The sequence below is a fragment of the Lacerta agilis genome, chromosome 1 (genome assembly GCF_009819535.1).
Source record: "Lacerta agilis isolate rLacAgi1 chromosome 1, rLacAgi1.pri, whole genome shotgun sequence".
Taxonomy (NCBI): Eukaryota; Metazoa; Chordata; class Lepidosauria; order Squamata; family Lacertidae; genus Lacerta; species Lacerta agilis.
Window position 1 is genome coordinate 2,920,014 of NC_046312.1, and position 21,715 is coordinate 2,941,728.

The window sequence follows — 21,715 nt, forward strand, 5'->3', positions numbered from 1 at the left end:
AAAACAACAGTTGGCACAAAATCTCTTCCTGTAAAATGCAGGCAGTTTTAAAAGCATCCAGCCTAGCTATGGTGGACAAATTAAGCAGAAGTTCTAGAATGGTCTTTGAACTGTGAAAACTAGTTTGGCTGACAGAAAACGAGACCTGAAACACATTTCTGTTGTAAAACATAGAGCTGGGAATAGATCTACGTAGCTGCTTGTGGGGTGTGCTATTCTCTGTCCCAATGGTAGTGAGACTGCAACGGTTGGGTCCAGGCCTGTCCCTCGGGGGCATGCTTACTTTGAAATCAATTCCAATAAAATTAATAGGATTAACTTCTTGTGAATGCAGTTTACAATCTAGCTATGACACCCCGATCCAAAATTAGATTGTGCTGCATACATTTCAGAAAGGTTTTGAGTTCCCCAAAAACACTTTTCATGCAAGCACCCAGGGGATTTCCCAAGGCAGTTGCAACACTCGGCGTTCAGGAGACTTGCATGGGTTTTGATGAACAGAGAGCAACTTGGGGTATTCATACTGGTTTTAGCATCCACCATGAAAGCAAGCAAGCTGGTTTTTGCCCAGCTGGTGCTGTTGCATTTCCATCTACCTGTTTCGAGGGTGCTTGCAGAGTGTGAAAGGGACGCCCCAAAGGCAAGCCATACAAATTCACTCCTGAAAGTAATTGTGGCAGCACAAGTCATTGTGAAATGTAAGGCTTCTGAGACGGGAGGACGCTTCAAATAGTGGGTTGTTTCCCTATCAGTGGAGAAGAGATGGGCATGTTGGAGAAAGGGGAAGTTGGAATAAAGGCACTATGAAACCCTGAAGTTGTGACGAGGCCTTGCGCAAGAGCATGTCTCAGTTGGCTCAGCCGAGAGATGAATTAGCCGCAAGACGTCACAACCAAGAAGTCTCCCTGTTTCAGTCACCAGCTTCAGGACAAGCCAGCATCCTAAACGGAACTTCAAAGTCTGCTTTAAGATCCTCATTCCAAAGCTAGTAATTATAGTCTCCCAGTTCAGAAGAAATGGGAAATTGATTAGAGACTTCCTGGTTTAATCCTGGTTGTGTGCACAGGAAAAAGATATGTTCCTATTTCAGTTTAACAAACCTAGATGTAGCCTGACCATGACCTGTATGTTCCCCTGACAACTCGCAGCAATGAACTGCCAGTTTCTTTCTGAAATTCAGCAACAAGCTGAATGCTCGTCTAAACCCAGGGCTGCCAACGCACTGCTCTCCAGATGTTGCTGCACTGCCACTTCCCTCAGTCCTGACCTTTGGCTGGGACTGATGGAAGTTGATCTGGAGAGCACTGTGTTGGTAACCCCTTCCTGGAGTCCAATCCTTTCAAATCTCCCAAATGGAAGGCAACGTTTTTGAGCAGATGGGACCGGTGCCTTGTTACTGAAAGACTTGTGCTTGGGGTTGTGCACTGTCCCTTTCCTGTGCTCTTTGGAGGAAATGCAAAATGTAAAACTTGAGGTTTTTCTCGCTGCAGAGCCAGCTGGGAGCTCAGCACATTAATCCAGTTCATACAACAAAGCATTCTGAAAGGCGACTGCACAGTGCGTTGTGTGGCTGGTAATGTACTGCACACTTCCATCCCGCATGTCTGTTTCCTTTAGCACAGGAGGAGCTGGCCTGCTGCTGCTGCTGCCGCCCTGGCCTTGCTTGTTCTGTGCTGACTCTGGATGCACACCCTCCCCGCCTCTGGTTTGGCCAGGCTCCTCCCAGTTAAACTGGGCTTGTGGTGTGGATGTGGCTCTTTCCTCCTCCCTTGCAAAAGCACATTTTGACTCACGACACTCCCTTATCTGCTGTTTCCCAGGACTTGCCAAGCTGGGGTTGCTGGGGTCAAGCTCCAAACAATGGCCTGGTCCCCCGCCAACTTGGCCCATTGTTTCCATGGATGTGAGCGGAGCTGTTTGTGCCGGGCAGCTTTCTGCATCTGCTGAGAGTTCACTGCCATTTTCTTGTTCACCATCCTCTCCCTTGGGAGTAGCTTTTTCTTGCATTTTACCAAGCTCAAAGCCGTTCTGCTCCAGCGGCTGTGAAAAGAAAGGGGGAGAGCTGTTTGTTACAGTTGTAGGCTAAAGGTAGAGAGAAGTGTTGCTGAAAATGGTCTCAGCCACCAAACAGGAACAACCTGGGCTTCCTCCCAAACAGGTCTCCCTTATAAGTCCGTGCCTTCTTGCAATGTTTCCAGTAAACAGGGCTGGAGATTTTTGCAGGCCTGGCAGTGGAACCTGACCTACAAAGCTCTGGGGACTTGCTCAGAGGCAAAGTTGCAGGAGTTCTGCCAGGTGGCTGCCCACTGTGTGCTCCTAACAGGAAGGAGGATTCTGGCTGGGTTATGCAAAATGCCTTGCGCTTGTCACAGAGCTGTAGTTACCCAATGCCTGAGGGCCATCTGGGTCATGCACATTTCAGGGAAGGAGTCATGGTTTCAGCTGAGGAGACTCAATGTGCACTAATTTGTTTTATTCTGATTACATTGTGTACTTGGACTTTTGACAAGATTTCGACAAGGAACCTCACCAAAGACACCTCAGTAAGCTCATGGAATAATTGGAGAGGTCCTCTTGCAGATCAGGAATTGGTTAAGTTATCAGGAAGCGGAGAGTAGGAATAAATGGCCATTTCTCTGAATGGAGAGATGTAGAAAGTGAAGAATTGATACCGAGACCTATGCTTTTTAATTTCTTCATAATCTATCTAGTTTCCTAGCCCAGTTTCCTGGTGATGTTAAATTGTTCAGGGATAATGAAACAAAAGGAGATTGTGAAGACCAAACTGGGTGAATGGGTGGTAAAATGGCAAACACAATTCAGTGCAAACAAGTGTAAAACAACGTGTGTAGTCTAAATTAGGGCAAAGGGGTGTTTTGAGCCTCAACACCTTGTTGTTGAGGACTGCACCTGAATCCTCCAAGGACCCTACTTGCTAAGGACCCTCTTTGACAATGCCCAGAAGCAGCCAATGATTGGTAGCCCAGGTCCCTATGTCAACATTCCTCCAATCGTTCCTATGCAGCAGGACAGGCCACGTTCTGTGCTGCTCAAAAGACTTTAGACCAGCTCTCATTTTCACTGGCAAATAAAGCAGTCCTCTAAGATACAGAATAAGGCACAAACTCTTGTGGTGGCTGGTACAGCAGCCTGGAGATGAGCAGCAGGTGGTTGCCAACTTCAATATTCTTGGCCTATTGTGCAATCTAGGACACCAAGGTGGTCTGTGCCGCGGTGCCGGCTGCAAATGTTAATGGAAAAAGCTCTTCTGCTCCAGTGCAGGACTGAGAAAAATGAGAGCACCGATAAGGGAAAACACACCACGCAGATAGCAACCAAGAGGTCTGGTGTAGGCTGGAATTGTCATCCAAGCGATATGAAGCTCTGGTCTCCTTTCAATAATTAAATGTAGAAAATCAAATATTGATATTCATTGCAGTTGGCAAGTTTTCAACAGCTAACAAACAACAGGTGCCAGATCCAAGGCAGACATGCAACGCAGCCTCTGAGGCTTTAAATGGAAGCTGAAGTTGACAACACATACAAAGTGTGAGACACTTTGAATTTACAGTAGGGGAAGCAGAAACACCCACAGAGTCCGTAAGCAGAGCTGGGCTACAAATACGGATGTTTGCTCTATCTTTCATTTCATTGTGTGCAGGCAATTAAAGAGAGTGCACCTCGCAACCCACCCCCAGGAGCAAAGTCCAGACTGCGGCCTTGAACTTTCAGAGTCTGATCCAAGATACAGGCTGGCTGAGGCACATGATTATTGAAATAATATTTGCAAATGCAACATGTGGAGCCACACCGTGTTCAGTCTTATTTCAGGAAGAGATTACAACTCATCTGCTGCCATTTTTAATCATTTATTATTTGGGATATACTATAATTTTACAAATTGTGAAGTTCTTGTAATGATTCTGCAGATTAAGTTGGGAGGAGGGGAGGGAAGTGACGTCCTAGAAACCCTCTTTCTGTGATGGGAATCTGACCATTTGTTACAGCAGGCTATTGGAAAAACTGCCACACAGGACCAAGTAATTCTTAAAATTATCTATGTTTTCAAGAGACTAAATATTAGGTGTCAGTCCAGCCAACTGCCTCTGTTTATATTTAATTTTGGATTTCTATTCCTTCCAAGTATGGCGGACGATGACAGGTCTTCATGTTCTCCAAAAGGGCTTCAAAATCACAAAGCTTAAAAGATCCTCAATAAGATGAGAAAAATCTGACTTCCGACGTGCAGTTAAGATCCTCTCCAAATGCAGTGGAACAGTGTGATCTGTTCTGGGAGCAAGTTCATGGCCATTAGGAACATTCTCTCTTGCTTATCCTAAATCTCTCTCTGCAATTTAAATTCAATGTTGCTTGTCCTGCATCGAGTTGAAGCCAAATTCTGGCCCATCTACAGATTTTTGCAAAAGCATGGCAATCTCATTGAAACACAGAACATTCCCTGCACACACATGCCAGGGTGTTGTTGTTGTTTAGTCGTTCAGTCGTGTCCGACTCTTCGTGACCCCATGGACCAGAGCATGCCAGGCACCCCTATCCTCCACTGCCTCCCGCAGTTTGGCCAAACTCATGCTAGTTGCTTCGAGAACACTGTTCCACCATCTCATCCTCTGTCCTCGCCTTCTCCTTGTGCCCTCCATCTTTCCCAACATCAGGGTGTTTTCCAGGGAGTCTTTTCTTCTCATGAGGTGGCCAAAGTACTGGAGCCTCAACTTCAGGATCTGTCCCCCACATGTCAGGGTGGGGGAGCTTAATACAGTGGAGTAGCAAGTTGCCATGCTTACTGAACATTAAATTTGGGAGTTTTCAGAATCAATGAGCACCCTTAACGCACAGGTAAAAATATCCTTACAAGCAACAAGGTGTTGGGCAAATGGAACTGGAGACAGGTAAGACAGTGACTGGTTACTCCAGTGTTGTTCATGGATGATAAGGGAAGCCTGCTAAACAATGCCTTACCTTTAATCTGATCTGACTTTTGCCCTCTGAGACATCCAACACTTCAATTAATGGCTGATGTTCCATCTCAGACGGGCTGGAACGGGACATCCCCGAAAGACTGTCCAGAAACTCATCCACATTGTCTTCAGTGACAAACCACCTTTCCTGAAGGGGAGAAGCAAGTACAAGGATTAAACCTTCCCTTTGGTTACAAAACACCAGCCCTTAGGCAAAACCCAAAACCGCCGCAATCCCCAGCTCTCTTGCTTCTCCTTAAAGCTGGCATTCTTAAATAACGGCTGAAACCTTCAGCTGTGGCACCCTCAATCAGAAGGTCACACACACAACCAATTGGATCAGCAACAAGAAGATGTAAATTTTATCGTGGGCTGACAGACTTTGTGTTAGTGATGCTTCACTTAAGATATTTCTATCTCACTTTTCAAGCAATCTACTTATACTAAAAACCAGGGTACAGCTGCCTAATTTTCTCCTTTGCTCCTTTGGCCAAGCCTTTCATGGTGAGCTGCTGCATGCTTGCAAGTGATAATGCTTTTTACATATGCTGGCAAATGGCACGACGGCAGGCCAGGCTGGGTTGGTTTTGTTTCCTTTTTCTGTGGATAGTCTTTTTGCCAAGGCCGCCTTCCTTCTGTGCATCTGTCTGAGGGATGCCGTGGAACTCAAACGAAAGAAAAGTCTTTGTTGGCGGTGACACCTGAACTCTCGAATGCCCTTCCTACACAGCCTTGCTTCCCTGGCACCCACATCAGAGTCCTATGGTGTTTTTGCTCACAGAAGCATTTTAACCTTGTGTAGTACATTTTAATGATTAACCATTTTATCTGTTGTTTCATTATTGTGCTTATGCTGTGACACACCCAACTGTACGCCGGTCTGAAGGTCAGGACGAAGATTCAATATATACAGTAACAGGCCAATTCTATGTTAGGCTGGGTACATTTTGTTAAGGCCTTTGAGCAAAACTCCGGATGCAAAAGTGCTGCATCACTCAACCCCAAAAGACATTCACCAATGAGAGAGAAACAGAGGCCATGCAGATTTGTCAACCTTTTTTTCTGGCAAATTGCCAGCGCCTTGTACAACTGTGTGGCGAGGAGAAATTCAACAGGTGAAGCTTTTTACACATGGGGTACATAAACTGGACCATGTGACAATAAAATCTTCAGCCATTGAATTTTTGCTTGCCATGCAGTTGTAAAAAAAGTAGAGCAGATCCCCTATGAGGAAATGTTGCAACATTTGGGACTTTTCCGTTTAGAGAAAAGTCAAAAGGCAGGTACAGTACAAAGGCAATGGCGCCCAAAGCTGTTTTCTGGATTGCAGGTACATGCATGCTTTGTCCTGGAGCCCAAAGGCCTGGGGCTGCTGTTTCCTCAAACTCAGGGGACGGTTGAGAGAAGCCTCTGAAGAGCTCCAGCTAGAAGAAAACAGCAAATGGAATGGATGCCCCAAGGAGCTCTTTGGATCCGGCCTTTAAAGCTAAAGTAAAATGTCCAGGTTCACTGATGAAGCCAACTGCCCAGTAGGGAATTCCACTTTCCTTATTTGTGCCCATGTTCCCTGTCTGCACATCACTGAAAGAGATGGGTCCACATGCTGTCCTGGTTCACACATAATGCTGAACTGTAGTTTAACAACAATAAGAGTTTTATTATCTATACCCTGCCCACCTGGCTGGGTTTCCCCAGCCACTATGGGCAGTGGTTTACTGTCACATGCACCAACCTGACGTCCTGTGTGCCTCCCCTTCCCTCTCCTCCTCCAGTACAACCAAGAGGAGGAAATCAGAAGTGATTGCTTCCATCTGCAGATAACCATAGTGACTCATGTCCTAAGCCAGGGGAAACTGTGATGAATGTTAACTATATTCCAGAGGAACAAGCCTCCTTCAAAATGCAGTTTGTTAACTACAGTTAACACTAATCATGGTCCTCAGTTTGGACAAAATAAGTAATTACAGTTGGCTGAAAACAGAAGAAAGAGCTTCCCATTTCCTTGCGGCTTTTCCAGAGGAGAATGTGGTGCCAGAGGCTCATTCTCATAACCTTACATCACTGTCGCCACTGTTGCAGAGTTAACAAAACCCACACATGTGCCCTTGGAACATGTCACTCTCAAGAAGCTTCGAATATATTAAATTACATTTTTATTTTAAAATATTTATAGGATGACTTTATGAGCAGAACTCGTTCAATGTGGCTTACAGCCTTATAAAAATACAACTTTCGGCAGGAATAAGATAAATCCATCAACCAACAGAAGGCCAATGGCAAGATGGAATATCACTCATAGGTAAGTCACTGAACCCAACTGGGCATATTGAGAATATTGCACAAAACCACAATAACACTGTATGTCTAGGACTTAACACTATATGTCAGCACTATGTCATGTTGTTCATTGGGCATTAAATAAAAACAACTAATAAAGCACATTTTGGGTTCACAGTAGTCTTTGCAGCAAATTGCCAGTGGTAAGTAATAAAGCTAACAGACCCATTTTTGCTCCTTTATCAACAATACCCAGTGCTAAGTTATTAGAATTGAAAGTTTCTCCCCAGCAGACTGCAGGCATTTTAAAAGTAGGTCATGAGCTGGATCTAAATTAAGTTAAGGTGCCTTTATGGTGAATTCAGGAAACAGGTTCAAAAGAAACTTAGATCTCAGAGCCTCTCTGCCTTTTTTTTCAAATCCTGCTGCAGAAGAGATCAGCTAAAGTCAGAGTCTCTACGCAATGCAAGATGAAAGCCACAAAGGGGGGCGGAGGGGGGGGGAAGTCTCCTATGTATAAGGTATTAGCAATGGCCAGAATTAAGACATCTCCAGAAAGGCTTTCAGCAGCTTAATCAAGAGGTTAATAACTTTGGTGACACAAGTTCCCTATACCAGGAAGGCAGCAAAATCAAACTTAAATATTAATGGCTTCTAGAAAATGATGGTGCTTTTTATCAGCAGTTAAATCAGTAACACTTTTGATGGATAGATTTTTCTCTTTTTCCCCAAGATGTATTCTCTATTCTTTATTCTAGTTTCTGTGGTGCATCGAAGATGGCAAAATGACTTGAAATGGCCCTGGGTTTATTTCCTCCTGTCATTCCCATTTTCGAATACCATGTTACAATAAATATTCTAATCCCAGTTCTATATTCGTTACCCCTCTGCTTTGACAAATAATGCTTAGATAAATAGAAACTTCCAAAGGAAAGGTCAACAACGGCACCAAAGCAAACATCTATAAACCACTGAAAATTAGTACATAACAGCATGCTGGGGAGAGGGGGGCTCCTTTCTTTACTTTTAGCACTGCTTTGTTCACGCCAATGTTTCAAAACACTGTTTTGCATCTTACAATGTTTTTGAACAGTTTCATGTGCTAATGGGGTGTACTTTTAGCGAGTTGTTTGTTAGCTGCTCTGAGCATTTTCAAACAGAAAGGCAGGATAAAAGGAGCTTTGGAATGAACAGAACAAATAAAATCTGGTGACAAATGTGGAAATGTGGACTTAATTTCATCAGATATTTATAAAGGATAGGAAATGGAAGAATTGACTACTTGTTCCACATTAGGGAGGATACTAGCTAGACAAATATATTTACTTTGGGGAAAGGGCATGGCATTCAGAGAGGTGTGCTTTTTGCTTTGTGATTGTCTAAGAGTTGCTCCTTGTTACACTAATTTGCTATAGAAAAAAGAAGAGAGGGAAAGAACTGCTTTATACAGGTCTGCATGAAACCTTTATGAGTTGTGCATGATTGCCCCATCCCAGTGTTGCTAAAGAGACAGCTGTCCGTTTATTTCTCCTCTCTGCTTCCTGTTCCTTAACCATTTACTTGCTTTTTAAGAGGACCTCTCCTCTGATCTCACGACAGCTAAGCTTACAAAGGAGTTTCATGCCACTGTCTATCTGAAGTATAGACTAGCCTAGAGCAAAGCTAGCACCAAATACTTCCATCCTAGCAACCCACTGTAAATCCATTCAGATTACTAAAACTCATTTGAGAAACTGGGCATTAAAATGGAATTAACACTGTGGACGTAGTTTTATGGGGAAAGTGTGTATTATTAACTAAAGGGGGGGTTATTGCTTACACCATGGCTTCCAAATGGCTTGGAATCCGTTTGTCTATTACATCATTGCTGAAATACAAAGAGATGGAAGGAACATCTTTTTTTAATCAATCTGAATATCTTTTAGCTGGCATTCTAAAGGATTGGTTTGCGTAAGATCCTGGATGGTTCAGTTGGTTATAGTCTGGTGCTGATTATGCCAAGATTGCAGGTTTGCTTCCCCGTACAGGACAGCTGCATATTCCTGCATTGCAGGGGGTTGGACTAGATGACCCTCAGGGTCCCTTCCAACACTTCAATTCTATGATTCTATGGTTGTACCCTGAGGCATAAGCTTGTTTCAGCTGCAGCTTGAACGGTAAACACACAGGAATTCCTCCCAGGTCAAGAAGAGTGAGATACGGTCTCTGGTCTGTTAGTGCCACCATGTGTAAGCGAAAAGGAATCCTGCTTTAAAACATTTATGTAGGTTGCTTCTCATAGCACTAAAAACCAACCCCTGCTTCTTGGGGAAAACATACAGAGCGAGGAACTTCACTGCCTATCTGCCGGTGGTGACGACGAGAGCAACAATTCCCCCCCTCTGAAAAGCAAACCGTGTTTCACCATGGCAATCCCTTTAAACGTCCATGTGCCCAAACCAATTCTAGTTGGCACTTCTCCACTCATTTGGAAAACATCAAGAACTGGCAATTTTCCGCTGTTGCCAGCAAAACATGAAACTAACTGCTCAGCTTTGGAAAGGAACAACTAGGCAAACATGTAATCTGTGGATTGACAGAAACAAAGGATCCCAGAAGAACCTCGCACCACAGAAAAATACCAAGGCAAGATTTCACAGTAATATGTGTGCCATTTTAGAACATGCAAGATACAAATAAATGAGTATAAAACTATTTATGTGCTTATTACTAATGGTATCAGCTTGGAAATACTGGAAACCACAACTGTATGTTACTCACAAAACTGTGGTGTTAGGAGAAAGGTCATTTTTCTTTTCTGTGGATTATATTTTACATAAAGTTTTTTCATGTAGATTAGCACTAACTTTTATTTTAGTCTGTATTTCTTAGCTTATGTGCAGTCATGATTATTGTATCATACAGTAATGCAGCGGGCAGCAAATTACAAGAGCAGGTGCCGGCAGAAGTCACGATGCAGGAGAAACCGTGAAGCCAAGCCAGTGCTTCTACCTAGCTCCATCCTTATTTCAGACACTGTGATACATCGGTACATCGTGATGTTGGAAACCAGGTATTGCCCAGCCCAGGTATCTACCTCCACAGTCATGAGTAGATTTGAAGCTTCCACTTCCATTTTCTATTAACCACAGCTTAGTGTTATGTCCAAACACAAAATGTAATTAATCTTAGTTACAGGTGGGTAGCCGTGTTGGTCTGCCATAGTCAAAACAAAATCGAAAATTCTTTCTAGTAGCACCTTAGAGACCAACTGAGTTTGTTCCTGGTATGAGCTTTCGTGTGCATGCACACTTCTTCAATAATTAATCTTATTTATGGTTTACTGAAACAAGTCAGCTTCATAAACCATGTTTTGAATATGGCTTGTTTTATTAAACCAGACATCATCAACCTTTTAAGCCTGTTGTGAGCACCAGAAATCCAAACAGCCACCAAGGACAGAGCTCAATCTATCCTACTGACTAGCACAAGAGAATGCTTCTTTCAAGTTTAATTTCAATGGGTGGAGGAGACCCTGTAGGCACAAGGGAAGGTCTCTGTGGGTACTGGTGAACATAAGAGGACCCTCCTGGATCAGGCCAATGATCCATGTAGTCCACCTTCCTGTTCTCACAGTGCCCAAAGAGATGCGCATGAGAAGCCTGAAATTAGTTAATATATCAGTTCCTTGTTGAGTGCTCACTGGAAGGACAGATCCTGAAGTTGAGGCTCCAGTACTTTGGCCACCTGATGAGAAGAGAAGACTCCCTGGAAAAGACCCTGATGTTGGGAAAGATGGAGGGCACAAGGAGAAGGGGACGACAGAGGACGAGATGGTTGGACAGTGTTCTTGAAGCGACTGGCATGAGTTTGGCCAAACTGCGGGAGGCAGTGGAGGATAGGGGTGCCTGGCGTGCTCTGGTCCATGGGGTCACGAAGAGTCGGACACGACTGAACGACTGAACAACAACACCAGTTTCTTGTAGGGCAGTAGTTCCCAATTGGAGGTCCGCAGACCCCAGGGGGTCTACATAACCCACCCAGGGGAGGAGTCTGTGGCACCATTCACATTAAAAAAACCTACCATAGAGATATCAAAATTTTCAGAAGTAGGGGCTCCATTGCTTGCCTTTTGAAAAACAGGGGGTCTGCAGTACTTAGCTAATTGGGAACCACTGTTGTGGGTAGAATCCCTTCCCTTCTCGATTCATACACATATCAACACATGATTAGCACAAGAATTATGGAATAAAGAGACAACAATCCAGATTAATTTCCCCAAGAGTCATTCTAATATTGAGCAAGTTGTTCCCAACTGTGCATTAAATAATTAGTGTTATTAATCCTTTCTTGCAAGGGTTGGCATTCATTTTGACTACCTCCAGTATGTTCTTCAACTACAGTCGGCAGCTATTGGACAGGATTTACAGTCGAAATAAATTAAAAAATTGCCCAGTAGCACCTTAGAGACCAACTAAGTTTGTTCTGGGTATAAGCTTTCATGTGCATGCACACTTCTTCAGGATTTACAGTGTTCGGGAACTAATGGTGCTGACTAGGGCTGATGGGAATTGTAGTTCAAACTAGGTTGATGAAGGATGACTTAAAAAGCCACCAATATATTCTCAAGCATAACTCTATCGGTTAACCAGCTGCTGCAATGTCAGTGTATAACCTGAATATATTCCCCCCCCCAAGCATTCTCCTATGAAAGTATTTTCAGTTACCAACTGGAGGTCACGCAAGAACTAATTCCACTGGTTAATTCCAAAATAATCTAGATATGTGGGCAGGCTAGAAATGGGAATACTAGAGCTGCTGCTAAAATTGTTTATACTGTAACAAGATGATATCTGGTTTCTTGGACCAAGACGTGGATAATCTTGAATCTCTCCGTGAAAATGTCACTAAATAAACCCCTTTTTCTCATTTTATTCTAAACCAGGGGTGGCCAACTCCCAAGATCCTGTGATCTACTCACAGAGTTAAAAACTGGCAGTGATCTACCCCCTTGGGGGGGGGGTTCAGGTCAAAGTTGTAGAGCTTTTTTTAGGAGGGAATGCCCTGTTTTTGGGGGGGGTTCGGGTCAAAGTTGTTGAGCTTCTTTGAGGTGAGCCAATGATCTATCAGTGATCTACCACAAACGTCCAGTGGTCTACCACAGACGTCCAGTGATCTACCAGTAGATCACGATCTACCTGTTGGACGTGCCTGTTCTAAACAATGCACCTTTGCCTGAAGGCTTCATGTCTGGAATTTATGCTTTCCTGCATGCCTATTTCTTATCTCTCTCTATCTTTCCTAGAGAAAAAATGGCCAGGGGTATCACTGCAACCAGGCCCCATCCATGGGCAACGGAAGGCAAAGATCCATGAGCACAGCTGAGCCAACGCTGGCCGTACAGGTGTTCCCTGGGAGGCAGAGCTACTGGGCATTCTAAAAGGAGGGGGAACAACCTTGAAAGGCAGTTGGGGGTTTGGCAGTTGGGTGTGGAGGTTTAGAAAGAGAAACTGCGAGGTTAGGCTTTGGGGAATGGGAGGAAAGGTCATTACCATTGCTAACGGGATGCAGGAAAGATTATAACTGAGCTGAATTATATAAGAAGATTTGTACCAGTAGTAACTCAAGACATCCATGTTTTCAAGTTACCTTAATAAAGTTAAAAGTGCTTAAACGTTCGCTGACTGTGGCAGTGCGTCAGTGCCTCAAGAGGTGTGGCTGAGGGGAAAAGCACTAAGGGTTTCCTGTAATAGAGGGAACGGGTGGCTTATTTTCCTGGCATACAGAGGACTGGGCAGTGAAGCCAAAGGTGCCACACAGTTGCCAAAAAGAGAAGGCAAGCTGCAGTAGTTTGGGAACCCAGGGCGGGAGATCCCAAAGGTGGCAAGAGTTGTTTCGAACGTGAAGCACTGAGGTACCCCAGAGACAACTCCCATATAACCACTGAAGGATTCATCCTAGTTGGCAGAGAAACTTAGGGAGAGTCACGGTCGGGGAAGTATCTACGGGGGAGGGATTAGGATCCCTCACAGGAATGCCCTGTTTTTTGGGGGGGTTCGGGTCAAAGTTGTTGAGCTTTTCTCTTTCTTTGGGGTTCAGGTCAAAGTTGTTGAGCTTCTTTGAGGTGAGCCAATGATCTATCAGTGATCTACCACAAACGTCCAGTGGTCTACCACAGACGTCCAGTGATCTACCGGTAGTTCACGATCTACCTGTTGGACGTGCCTGTTCTAAACAATGCACCTTTGCCTGAAGGCTTCATGTCTGGAATTTATGCTTTCCTGCATGCCTATTTCTTATCTCTCTCTATCTTTCCTAGAGAAAAAATGGCCAGGGGTATCACTGCAACCAGGCCCCATCCATGGGCAACGGAAGGCAAAGATCCATGAGCACAGCTGAGCCAACGCTGGCCGTACAGATCTTGCTCACTGGGACACACCTTCAGCCTCCAGGTGTCAGCTGTTCTGTATGATGGAAAATTTATTTGCTTTTGCGGTACTACTTGGCTGAAAAATCTGACGAAATGAAACCAGTCATCTGCAATTGAACCTTCTCCCATTCGTAGTCCTCACACCCAGCCAGCGGCAATGCCTGACATAAGGAGTTAATGGTTTCTGCAAACCATTAGATTAATGGCCTTTCACCAGCCTCCGAGAGAAATGCCACAGTTATTTTTTACCTCCTTGCCATCAATGATCCATACTGAATGAGATAATATAATCTAAAAAAAAATTAATCAAAAGGGCATTTGATCTGTTAAAACCCTATTTAACAAACTGCTGGCCTTTAAGTAACTTCTGAATGAAAGGTCACATTACCTCTCTAAGAGATGCAACCCTTGCAGAAATAGCACTGGGGAAAGTCCATCCGTATCAAGGGCTCTCTTTCTTTAAAAACTGCCCTGGTTTTCCAAACCGAGGGTGTGCAGTTTAAGATGGGAGCAGAAGGTCAACACAACTAGCACTCCACCACAAGACAAGATCCTCCACAAAGTGGTGGGTTGAACTCCAGCACAGGAGGGGAATTACTCAAGGCCACAAATGAAACACCTGAGAAAGAATGAAGATGTATCTGTTGCCAAAAGACAGAAGCCCCAACACCATCCCAAAAAAGTAACATGCTGCAGAGCACCCTCATCGGGTTCGAGAACCAGAGCAAAATCACATGGGAGTTGGGTGTCTGTTTACAGATCCTGAAGTTGAGGCTCCAGTACTTTGGCCACCTCATGAGAAGAGAAGACTCCCTGAAAAAGACCCTGATGTTGGGAAAGATGGAGGGCACAAGGAGAAGGGGACGACAGAGGACGAGATGGTTGGACAGTGTTCTCGAAGCTACTAACATGAGTTTGGCCAAACTGCGGGAGGCAGTGAAGGATAGGCATGCCTGGCGTGCTCTGGTCCATGGGGTCACCAAGAGTCGGACACGACTGAACGACTGAACAACAACAACAACAAAAATACACTTATAAGCTCTTCTTCAACATGTTTCTGCTTAACAGTAGGGGCTTGATTTGATCAGTTCACTCTCAACTAAACCAAAAGCAAGCAGCAGCCAGTCTGGACTGGGTTGTGCCCCACTTTAAAGTTGAGTTTTGCACTCCGAACCTGGATGTTCAGAAGCTGGCTGTGGACAAAAGTGTCTTTCTTTGCAGAATTTTGCTTGGTGCACTGGGTGCACCTGTTCCTAGAAAAGACGGATCTGGCCAGGATACCTCACGTCCTCATTGCAACTGAACTAGCTTTTGTTTGAAAGCTTCAGCTGACCCAGTATGCTGCGACCAGACTGCTGACTGGAGCCAGTTATCAGGAACGTGTGGCTCCACTATTAGAAGAGTTTCACTGGCAGTCGGCCCATTTCCAGACCCATTTTAGGACTTTAAGCTTCTATTTCAAGAGAAAGCTTTGATGGTGTTTCCTGCTTGGCAGGGGGTTGGACTGGATGGCCTCTTCCAACTCTATGATTCTATGATTCTAGCCCAGGCCAAGCTTGACAGGGGAAAAGGTCCTGCAGTCTTCCGGTGTGAGCGCCATTCCCAGCGGCTGGGAGCTGTCTCGGCTCCGAGACAGCTCCTGTTTCCCCGGGGGTAGGAGCCCCGCAACCGCGCTGCGGGCTCCGGTAAACCACAGGAAGAGCGTCCCGTGGTCAAGGGTTTCCAGCGGGCTCCGTGGTGCCGACCCGTTCTCAGGCTTCCCTTGTAAAAGGGGGGCTTGAGTGAACGGGCTCCAGCACGGACCTGTGGAAGCCGTCCCCAACCGGGGAAATGCAGCGGCAGCCGGCCGTTGGAAAATGAGCGCTCCGCTTTTCCTCAATTCGGACTTTAAAAAAAGGAATCTGTAAGTACGGATCTTATTTGGACTGAGGTCGGGAACTGATTACCGAGACAATATAACAGGTTTCTGGGGTGGCAGCTCAGAAACTTTGCAACAAAAACTCTAGGAAATACATTCTGAACTGGAGAATGATGGAAAGATGCTTTGTGACAATGTTTTGGTTTGCATGTATCAAGGAAAATGTGACATTCTGGAAGAAAATGGTAACATTTTAACACAAGAAGAACCTGGGCTGGGGAAAAGCTGGGGGGAAGGCTGGGGTGAGGTTTTAATAGGGGGAAAGATGATCAGGAGGGGGTGGGGTAAAGTGATTTAAGAGTCTTACTAGGAATGCTGACCATGGTATTCCGACATCAGAGGGGGAAAAGGGACTATGAGAATGGAAGAAATGTTTAGGATTTGGTTAAAATGGGTTGATTTAATATTTTTAAAGATGGAATTAGAAGTAACAAGAGCAACAGTTTTACTGAGTTAAGAAAGGATATAAGAAGCTAAGATTTGAATGATGATGTTTTATTTGATAAGAATAAGTTTTATGATTTAAGATAAGTTGATTATAATTATAAGATTAAGATTAGTTGTAAGAAACTAGATTTGATAATGTTACAAAGTTACTGAAGAAGAATAGAAATGAACACATTAGAGAGGGCGTGAGGAAGTCCTAAGCTTAAGAGTTAAAGATGTAAAGGATTTTAAGTAATATGTGTGTATTAGGTGTATTGTGTTGTTATGTGTGGGGTGTGGGTATTTGTAATGTGGTTTAATTTGGAAAATCCAATAAATTTTTATTAAAAAAAGAAAAAGAAAGAAAAGGTCCTGCAAAACACCCCTATATAAAGTACAGTTTATTTTAGTCACCATTAGCATTCAGGACTCAGTAGCTTCAAAACGTCATTTGTACTGGCATATAATTAATATTTATGTGAGTTTGAATAATTAATTATATGTCAATGCAAATGATATTTTGAAGCTACTGAGTCCTGACATACACGGGTTCTGCCTTGCCAGAATGCAACCGTTAGCTCTAATAGTATCTCATGTTGATGAGAGCTGACACAATGCTCAGATTAAGTGGTAAAAAAATGTGTGTGTTTTTTTTCAACAGGGAAAAATGTATTGCCCCAGTGCCAGCAAGAAGACCAAACCTATATCCTCTCTCTCCTCCTCTTTGCAATTTTAATACGAGTTTTTTTCCCCAATGCAAAGAAACATTCTAGGCAACAGAACTCCAGAGAATCAGTCTACAGATTCATGAGCATTTGGTCTGGAATGTTTATTCACAAAGGTGGAAGTTATAACAAGAAACGCTGTCTTCAAGGAGCAGAACTGCAAATTAAGCTAGTTTGAGTATTGAAACAGAGAGGAAGCATGCTTTACTTTGCCTCTTCAGTTTCTGAACAAACATGAAGATGAAACTGCAAACGGCCACACATTTGTTTACCAAACAGGTGTCAGAATGAGGATGACAGTTTCAGTCCCCTGCTGACATCAAATAGGACAAACTTTATATAGCATATTACATCAGTAGCAAAGCAAGTTCGGGGACAAGTTCTACTGTGTAGGGTTAAAGGTAAAGATAAAGGGACCCCTGACCGTTAGGTCCAGTTGTGGACGACTCTGTAGTTGCGGCGCTCATCTCACTTTACAGGCTGAGGTAGCTGGTATTTGTCCGCAGACAGTTTTTCCGGGTCATGTGGCCAGCATGACTAAGCTGCTTCTGGCAAACCAGAGCAGTGCACAGAAACACCGTTTACCTTCCCGCCGGAGCGGTACCTATTTATCTACTTGCACTTTGACGTGCTTTTGAACTGCTAGGTTGGCAGGAGCAGGGACCGAGCAACGGGAGCTCACCCCGTCGTGGGGATTCAAGCCACTGACCTTCTGATTGGCAAGCCCTAGGCTCTGTGGTTTAACCCACAGCGCCACCCGCGTCCCACACACTATTAGGCACACACTATTCACTTCAGTACTATCAGGTGCTTGTGTTTTGACAGCACCTTCTCCAGTTCAGCCCAAAGTAGGTCAGATGCAGCCTTGATGTGAAGCCCTGAACAGTTTGGGACTTAGGTTCCCGAATGACTTTTTCTCTCTCTCATACAAGCCAACTCGACTACTGCCAACCATCCTCAGAGGTCCTTCTCAAGCCTTTGGAGGCAAGGAGAGTGGGAAGAAACCAGTGGGTTGCCATACTAAAAGGGGTGTAGGTAACAGTCACTACTTACTATGGACAAAACAAAATAAAAAACAAAAAAAAAATCCTTCCAGTAGCACCTTAGAGACTAACTAATCTTTCCGTTTTCCATTATGTTTTGACCATGGCAGACCAACACGGCTAGCTACCTGTAACTACTTACTATGGAGGTTATTTTCTTTTTATCACTGTGGTTGGGAAAGAAAATGTTCCCAACGCCCCAATAGCTATGAGCAATAAGAAAACAACCACAGCGCTTCAACTTAACATCAAATGCATCTAGCTGGCCTTCAGGTAGAGGACTAACTGGGGCCTCACAATCAGGTCAAAGACTCATCGAGTCCAGCATCCTGATGTTCACAGTGGTCAACAAGATGCCTCAGGGAAGCCCAGCAGCAAAACATGAGCACAACATACTGAAAATGAATAAAAATGATTTACAAAAAAAAAAAAAAACACCAACATGAGCACAACAGCACTCCTTCTCACTGCCTTGGCAGCAGTCATAAGAAATAGCCTTATACTCCACGTATTTGTCTAGTCTCCTTTTAATGCTATCCAAATTGTTGGCCATCATTACATCTTGTGGAAGCAAATTCCATCGTTTTAACTATGCGTTGTGTGAACCCCGAGGCCTTTCTGTGGCTGACACATTTAACAAGGAGCCTAGTGGGGAAAGTGTTGTCTGTAAATCAAGGAGACCCACATTCAAATCCTGCTCAGCCATGAGGGTCACTGGTGATGTGGGGCCTATCACATTTTTAGTCTCAGCATAATTTACTTCCAAGTGTAGTTGCGAGAATAAATTTATGGGATAATAAGTGAGTGCGCAAAGCCCCAAGGAGTAGAAGAGCAGAATAAAAATGAAATAAGGGCCTCAAAAATATACCATTGATTCTGCTACACCCTGAGGGTGAGAGTGATATGAAATGTGGTTTTACCTGCAAGGAATCATCATTTGGGCCGAAATACATCTTTCTCCAAAGTCCAGTGGTCTCGAGAGACTTGGTGAGGGCAATAACAGCATTATCGAGGGACACATCAAGTCCAAACTCAGGGGGACTCAGTCTATTTTCCGGAGGAAACTGCAAGAGGAGTGTATAAGAAGCAAAGTCTTTGCTGGCAAAACTAACTCTGTAGCAATTTGTTCCTACTTCCCCCCTGAGGCTCTGGGGAACAATGCCTGGCACCTGCAAGATCAGCCTCAGAGAGTTTTCATCCTGAGTGCATTGGAAAGGGGGACACCGGGTGGCTGTGCTTGCAGGGGGCACTGGAGAGTCAAGGCAGCTAGTAGGGCTTTTGGCAGAATCTGGATCAACGGTGGGGCCCTCCGTGGGCAGCAGAGGAGAACCAGAGGTTATGTTTACAGGACAAGGAGAGGCAGGCACAGAAATCTGCACGTTGCTAGTTGTACTGGGGCACGCTGGTGGCACAGGAAGCTCGCTCCTTGTCGAGGACATCCGATCCTCATCTACATTAGAGCAGTCCAGACCCGACAGGGTTGCCACAGATTGGTCCAGGCTGTCACAGCGGGACACACGTGGAGGAGCCACGATGCCACCGGGGTATGGCGAGGGCACCACATCGCTGATGACATGGGTGCTTTCGTTCAGATCCATGTCGGTGCAGAGATGCCCCTGACTTACTCCCGCAACAGGTCCGGGTAGCTCCACGGTGCTGTCCACGCACGGATCTTCACGCCGCGCAGCAGGCAAAACCGGGGCGCCGCTGCTGCTGCCGTCAGTGCCGGCGCACGTCGGGACCGTCGGACGCGTGTCCTCGCCGCGCGCGGAAGCCGCCCGGTCGCTTTCCGCGGGAGCCTCCGGGCTGCTGGCACCTGGGCTCCGAGGACCGTCGGAATGGTTATTACCCGGACACGTGGAGGAGCCGGGCTCGGGAGCGGCCGGACCGCTTTCCGCAGCGCACCCCGGCCTCGCCTCCACGTGGGCGGCAAGGGGCGCTTGCTCCGCGTTGTTCGCCGCCCGGATCGGGGCGCAGCCCAGCTGCGGTTCTCCGGGGGCAGCCGAGCCGCCGGTTTCCGAAAGCGGTGGCGGCGGTTCCTCCTCCTCTTCCTCCCTTTCTTCTTCTTCCTCCTGCCGGCCTTGCTCGCTGCAGCCGGGGCTCCCCTTCTCCTCGGTCTCGGCCGGCGGCAGGAGGACGGGCAGCACGACCACCAGCTGCCTCTTGGCCTTGTTGAAGGTGGCCTTGCCGGCGGCCTCGTCCACGGCGTAGGGCAGCGGCACGCGCAGGCTGTAGGCGGCGGCGGGGCGCCGCGACTCGAGCTGCAGCTCCCTCCCGCGGACCTCGAGTTGCGCCTGGGCGGCCGAGCTGAGGCAGGGCAGCTCCACCGTCACCACCAGCTCGCGAGGGACCGGGCTGGGCGCCGAGTCGCGGCTGCAGCGGTAGTCCTGCAGGTCCACGTACGAGCGCTGCCGGAGGGTCCAGCGCGGCGTGGTGGCCGCCGGGGCCGGCTCGGGCGTCGGCCGCGGCGGGGGCTGGGCTGGGCGAGGCGGGTAGGCGTACGGCGTGGGGAACGGCGGCAGCGGCGACGACGAGCAGCAGCTCTCTTCCTCGTCCTCTCCGGTGCCCGTGGCAGGGGCGCCCCCAGGCAGCGGCGTCCGGAGCAGCGTGGCCTGCGGGACTCCCTTGTACTTGGTGCCCCGCAGCGGCACGGCGTTGGCGCGGTCCAGGCCGGGCGAGAAGTGGCTCTCCACCGCCTCCAGGGCCGTGTCGCTCACCAGGCGGCGGAAGCGGGCCGAGCGGGCGGCCAGGCGGAGCGCGTCCGGGTGGAAGAGCACGTCGTAGACCAGGCGCGGCGGCCCTCGAGGCTCCCCGGGCCGCCGGCTGCCCAGCTCCTCCCGGGCCGGCGCCAGGCAGTGCGGCAGCGACCAGCGGCTCCCTCCGGGCTCCGGCCGCGACTCGGGCCTCGCCACCAGCCCGTTGCCGCACACGTTGACGTAGCAGCGGCGGGAGCCGGCCTGGCTGGTCCGCAGCACCCATCCGGGCTCCGGGTGCAGGAAGCGCGCCTCGACGCCCCGCTGCCGCTCCAGGGCCGACACCTCCGCCTCGTACACGGCCCGCTGCGCCGGGTCGCTCAGCTCGGCCGCGTAGTCGGCGAACAGCTTGCGGAAGCCCTCGTCCTGGAAGGCCTTGGTCAGGCGCTCCACCTCGTCCCCCGTCAGATCCAGGTCTTCCAGGCTCGAGCGGCCCGCCATGCCCGCCCTCGGAACCGGGAGGCGCCGGCTCTCGGAAAGCGCCCGGGGAACGAGGATGAAGCGCGGCCGCCGATCCGCACGGCCGTTGCTATGGAAGCGGTCCTAACAAGATGGCGGCGGCGGTGGCGGCGAAGACCGTCGCCATGGAGATAGGGGCCGGCAAAATGGCGGAGGCCGCCGTTGCTATAGAAACGACCCCGGCAAAATGGCGGCGGCAAGCAAAACGGCAGCCTCCGCTCGGCCGGGATGGCAGAGGCCGCAGTCTCTGTAGAAGCGTTCCTAACCTAGGTGCCAAGTGTTTTTGCACCGCCCAATGAAATATTTGGGGGTGACGCACCCCCCGCAAGTGTCTCTTGTGTCTGTCCCAGCGGCCCGGAGGTTCCTGCCGCTTCGTTCTGAAAGGGTTAACAGCAGCAATGGAGCTGCCGTTCCTAGAGCGGAAGGGAAGTGTGAAAGAGAGGAGCTTCCGTTCCCCGTCTCGCTTTCCGCGAGCGGGTCTGCCCTTCCTGGCAGAGGCCCTGGAGGCGGGGAACTGGGGAGGAGCTGCCAGATCATAGGGGCCAACTCCTAAGGGCCAATGTCCCTTCCTCCCCCCCCCCAATAAAATATTTGAGGGGGGGCCCCTCCAAGTTGATGGTCATGGCCTTTCAAATAGTCTGGGTGTGCCAGACCAAGAGGCAGAATCGGATCACGTGCTGGGGCAAAGCGGTGCAAATGCGACTTCCCACCCTCCCTGAGCAGCTAAAA

At 47.3% G+C, this 21,715-nt stretch overlaps 1 protein-coding gene across 1 annotated transcript; it reads right to left on the bottom strand.

Annotated features, from left to right (window-relative positions):
* Positions 1–883: 883 nt before the first annotated feature.
* DNAAF2 (dynein axonemal assembly factor 2) lies at positions 884–20,970 on the bottom strand. Its single transcript, XM_033172519.1, has 3 exons — positions 18,695–20,970; positions 4,978–5,124; positions 884–2,040 (listed from the first exon to the last, which is right to left on the bottom strand). The coding sequence occupies exons 1-3, from the start codon at positions 20,966–20,968 to the stop codon at positions 1,513–1,515; spliced, it is 2,949 nt and encodes a 982-aa protein (XP_033028410.1). The 5' UTR covers positions 20,969–20,970; the 3' UTR covers positions 884–1,512.
* Positions 20,971–21,715: the final 745 nt, after the last annotated feature.

What these genes read in the sequence shown, in the direction of transcription:
- DNAAF2 (XM_033172519.1), bottom strand. Translation starts at nt 20,968, where the DNA reads ATGGCGGGCCGCTCGAGCCTGGAAGACCTGGATCTGACGGGGGACGAG. An exon ending in CAAATGATGATTCCTTGCAG is followed by an intron (nt 5,125 to 18,694) that starts GTAAAACCACAT and finishes TCTCCCCTTCAG; the next exon opens with GAAAGGTGGTTTGTCACTGA. An exon ending in AAAGTCAGATCAGATTAAAG is followed by an intron (nt 2,041 to 4,977) that starts GTAAGGCATTGT and finishes TTCTTTTCACAG; the next exon opens with CCGCTGGAGCAGAACGGCTT.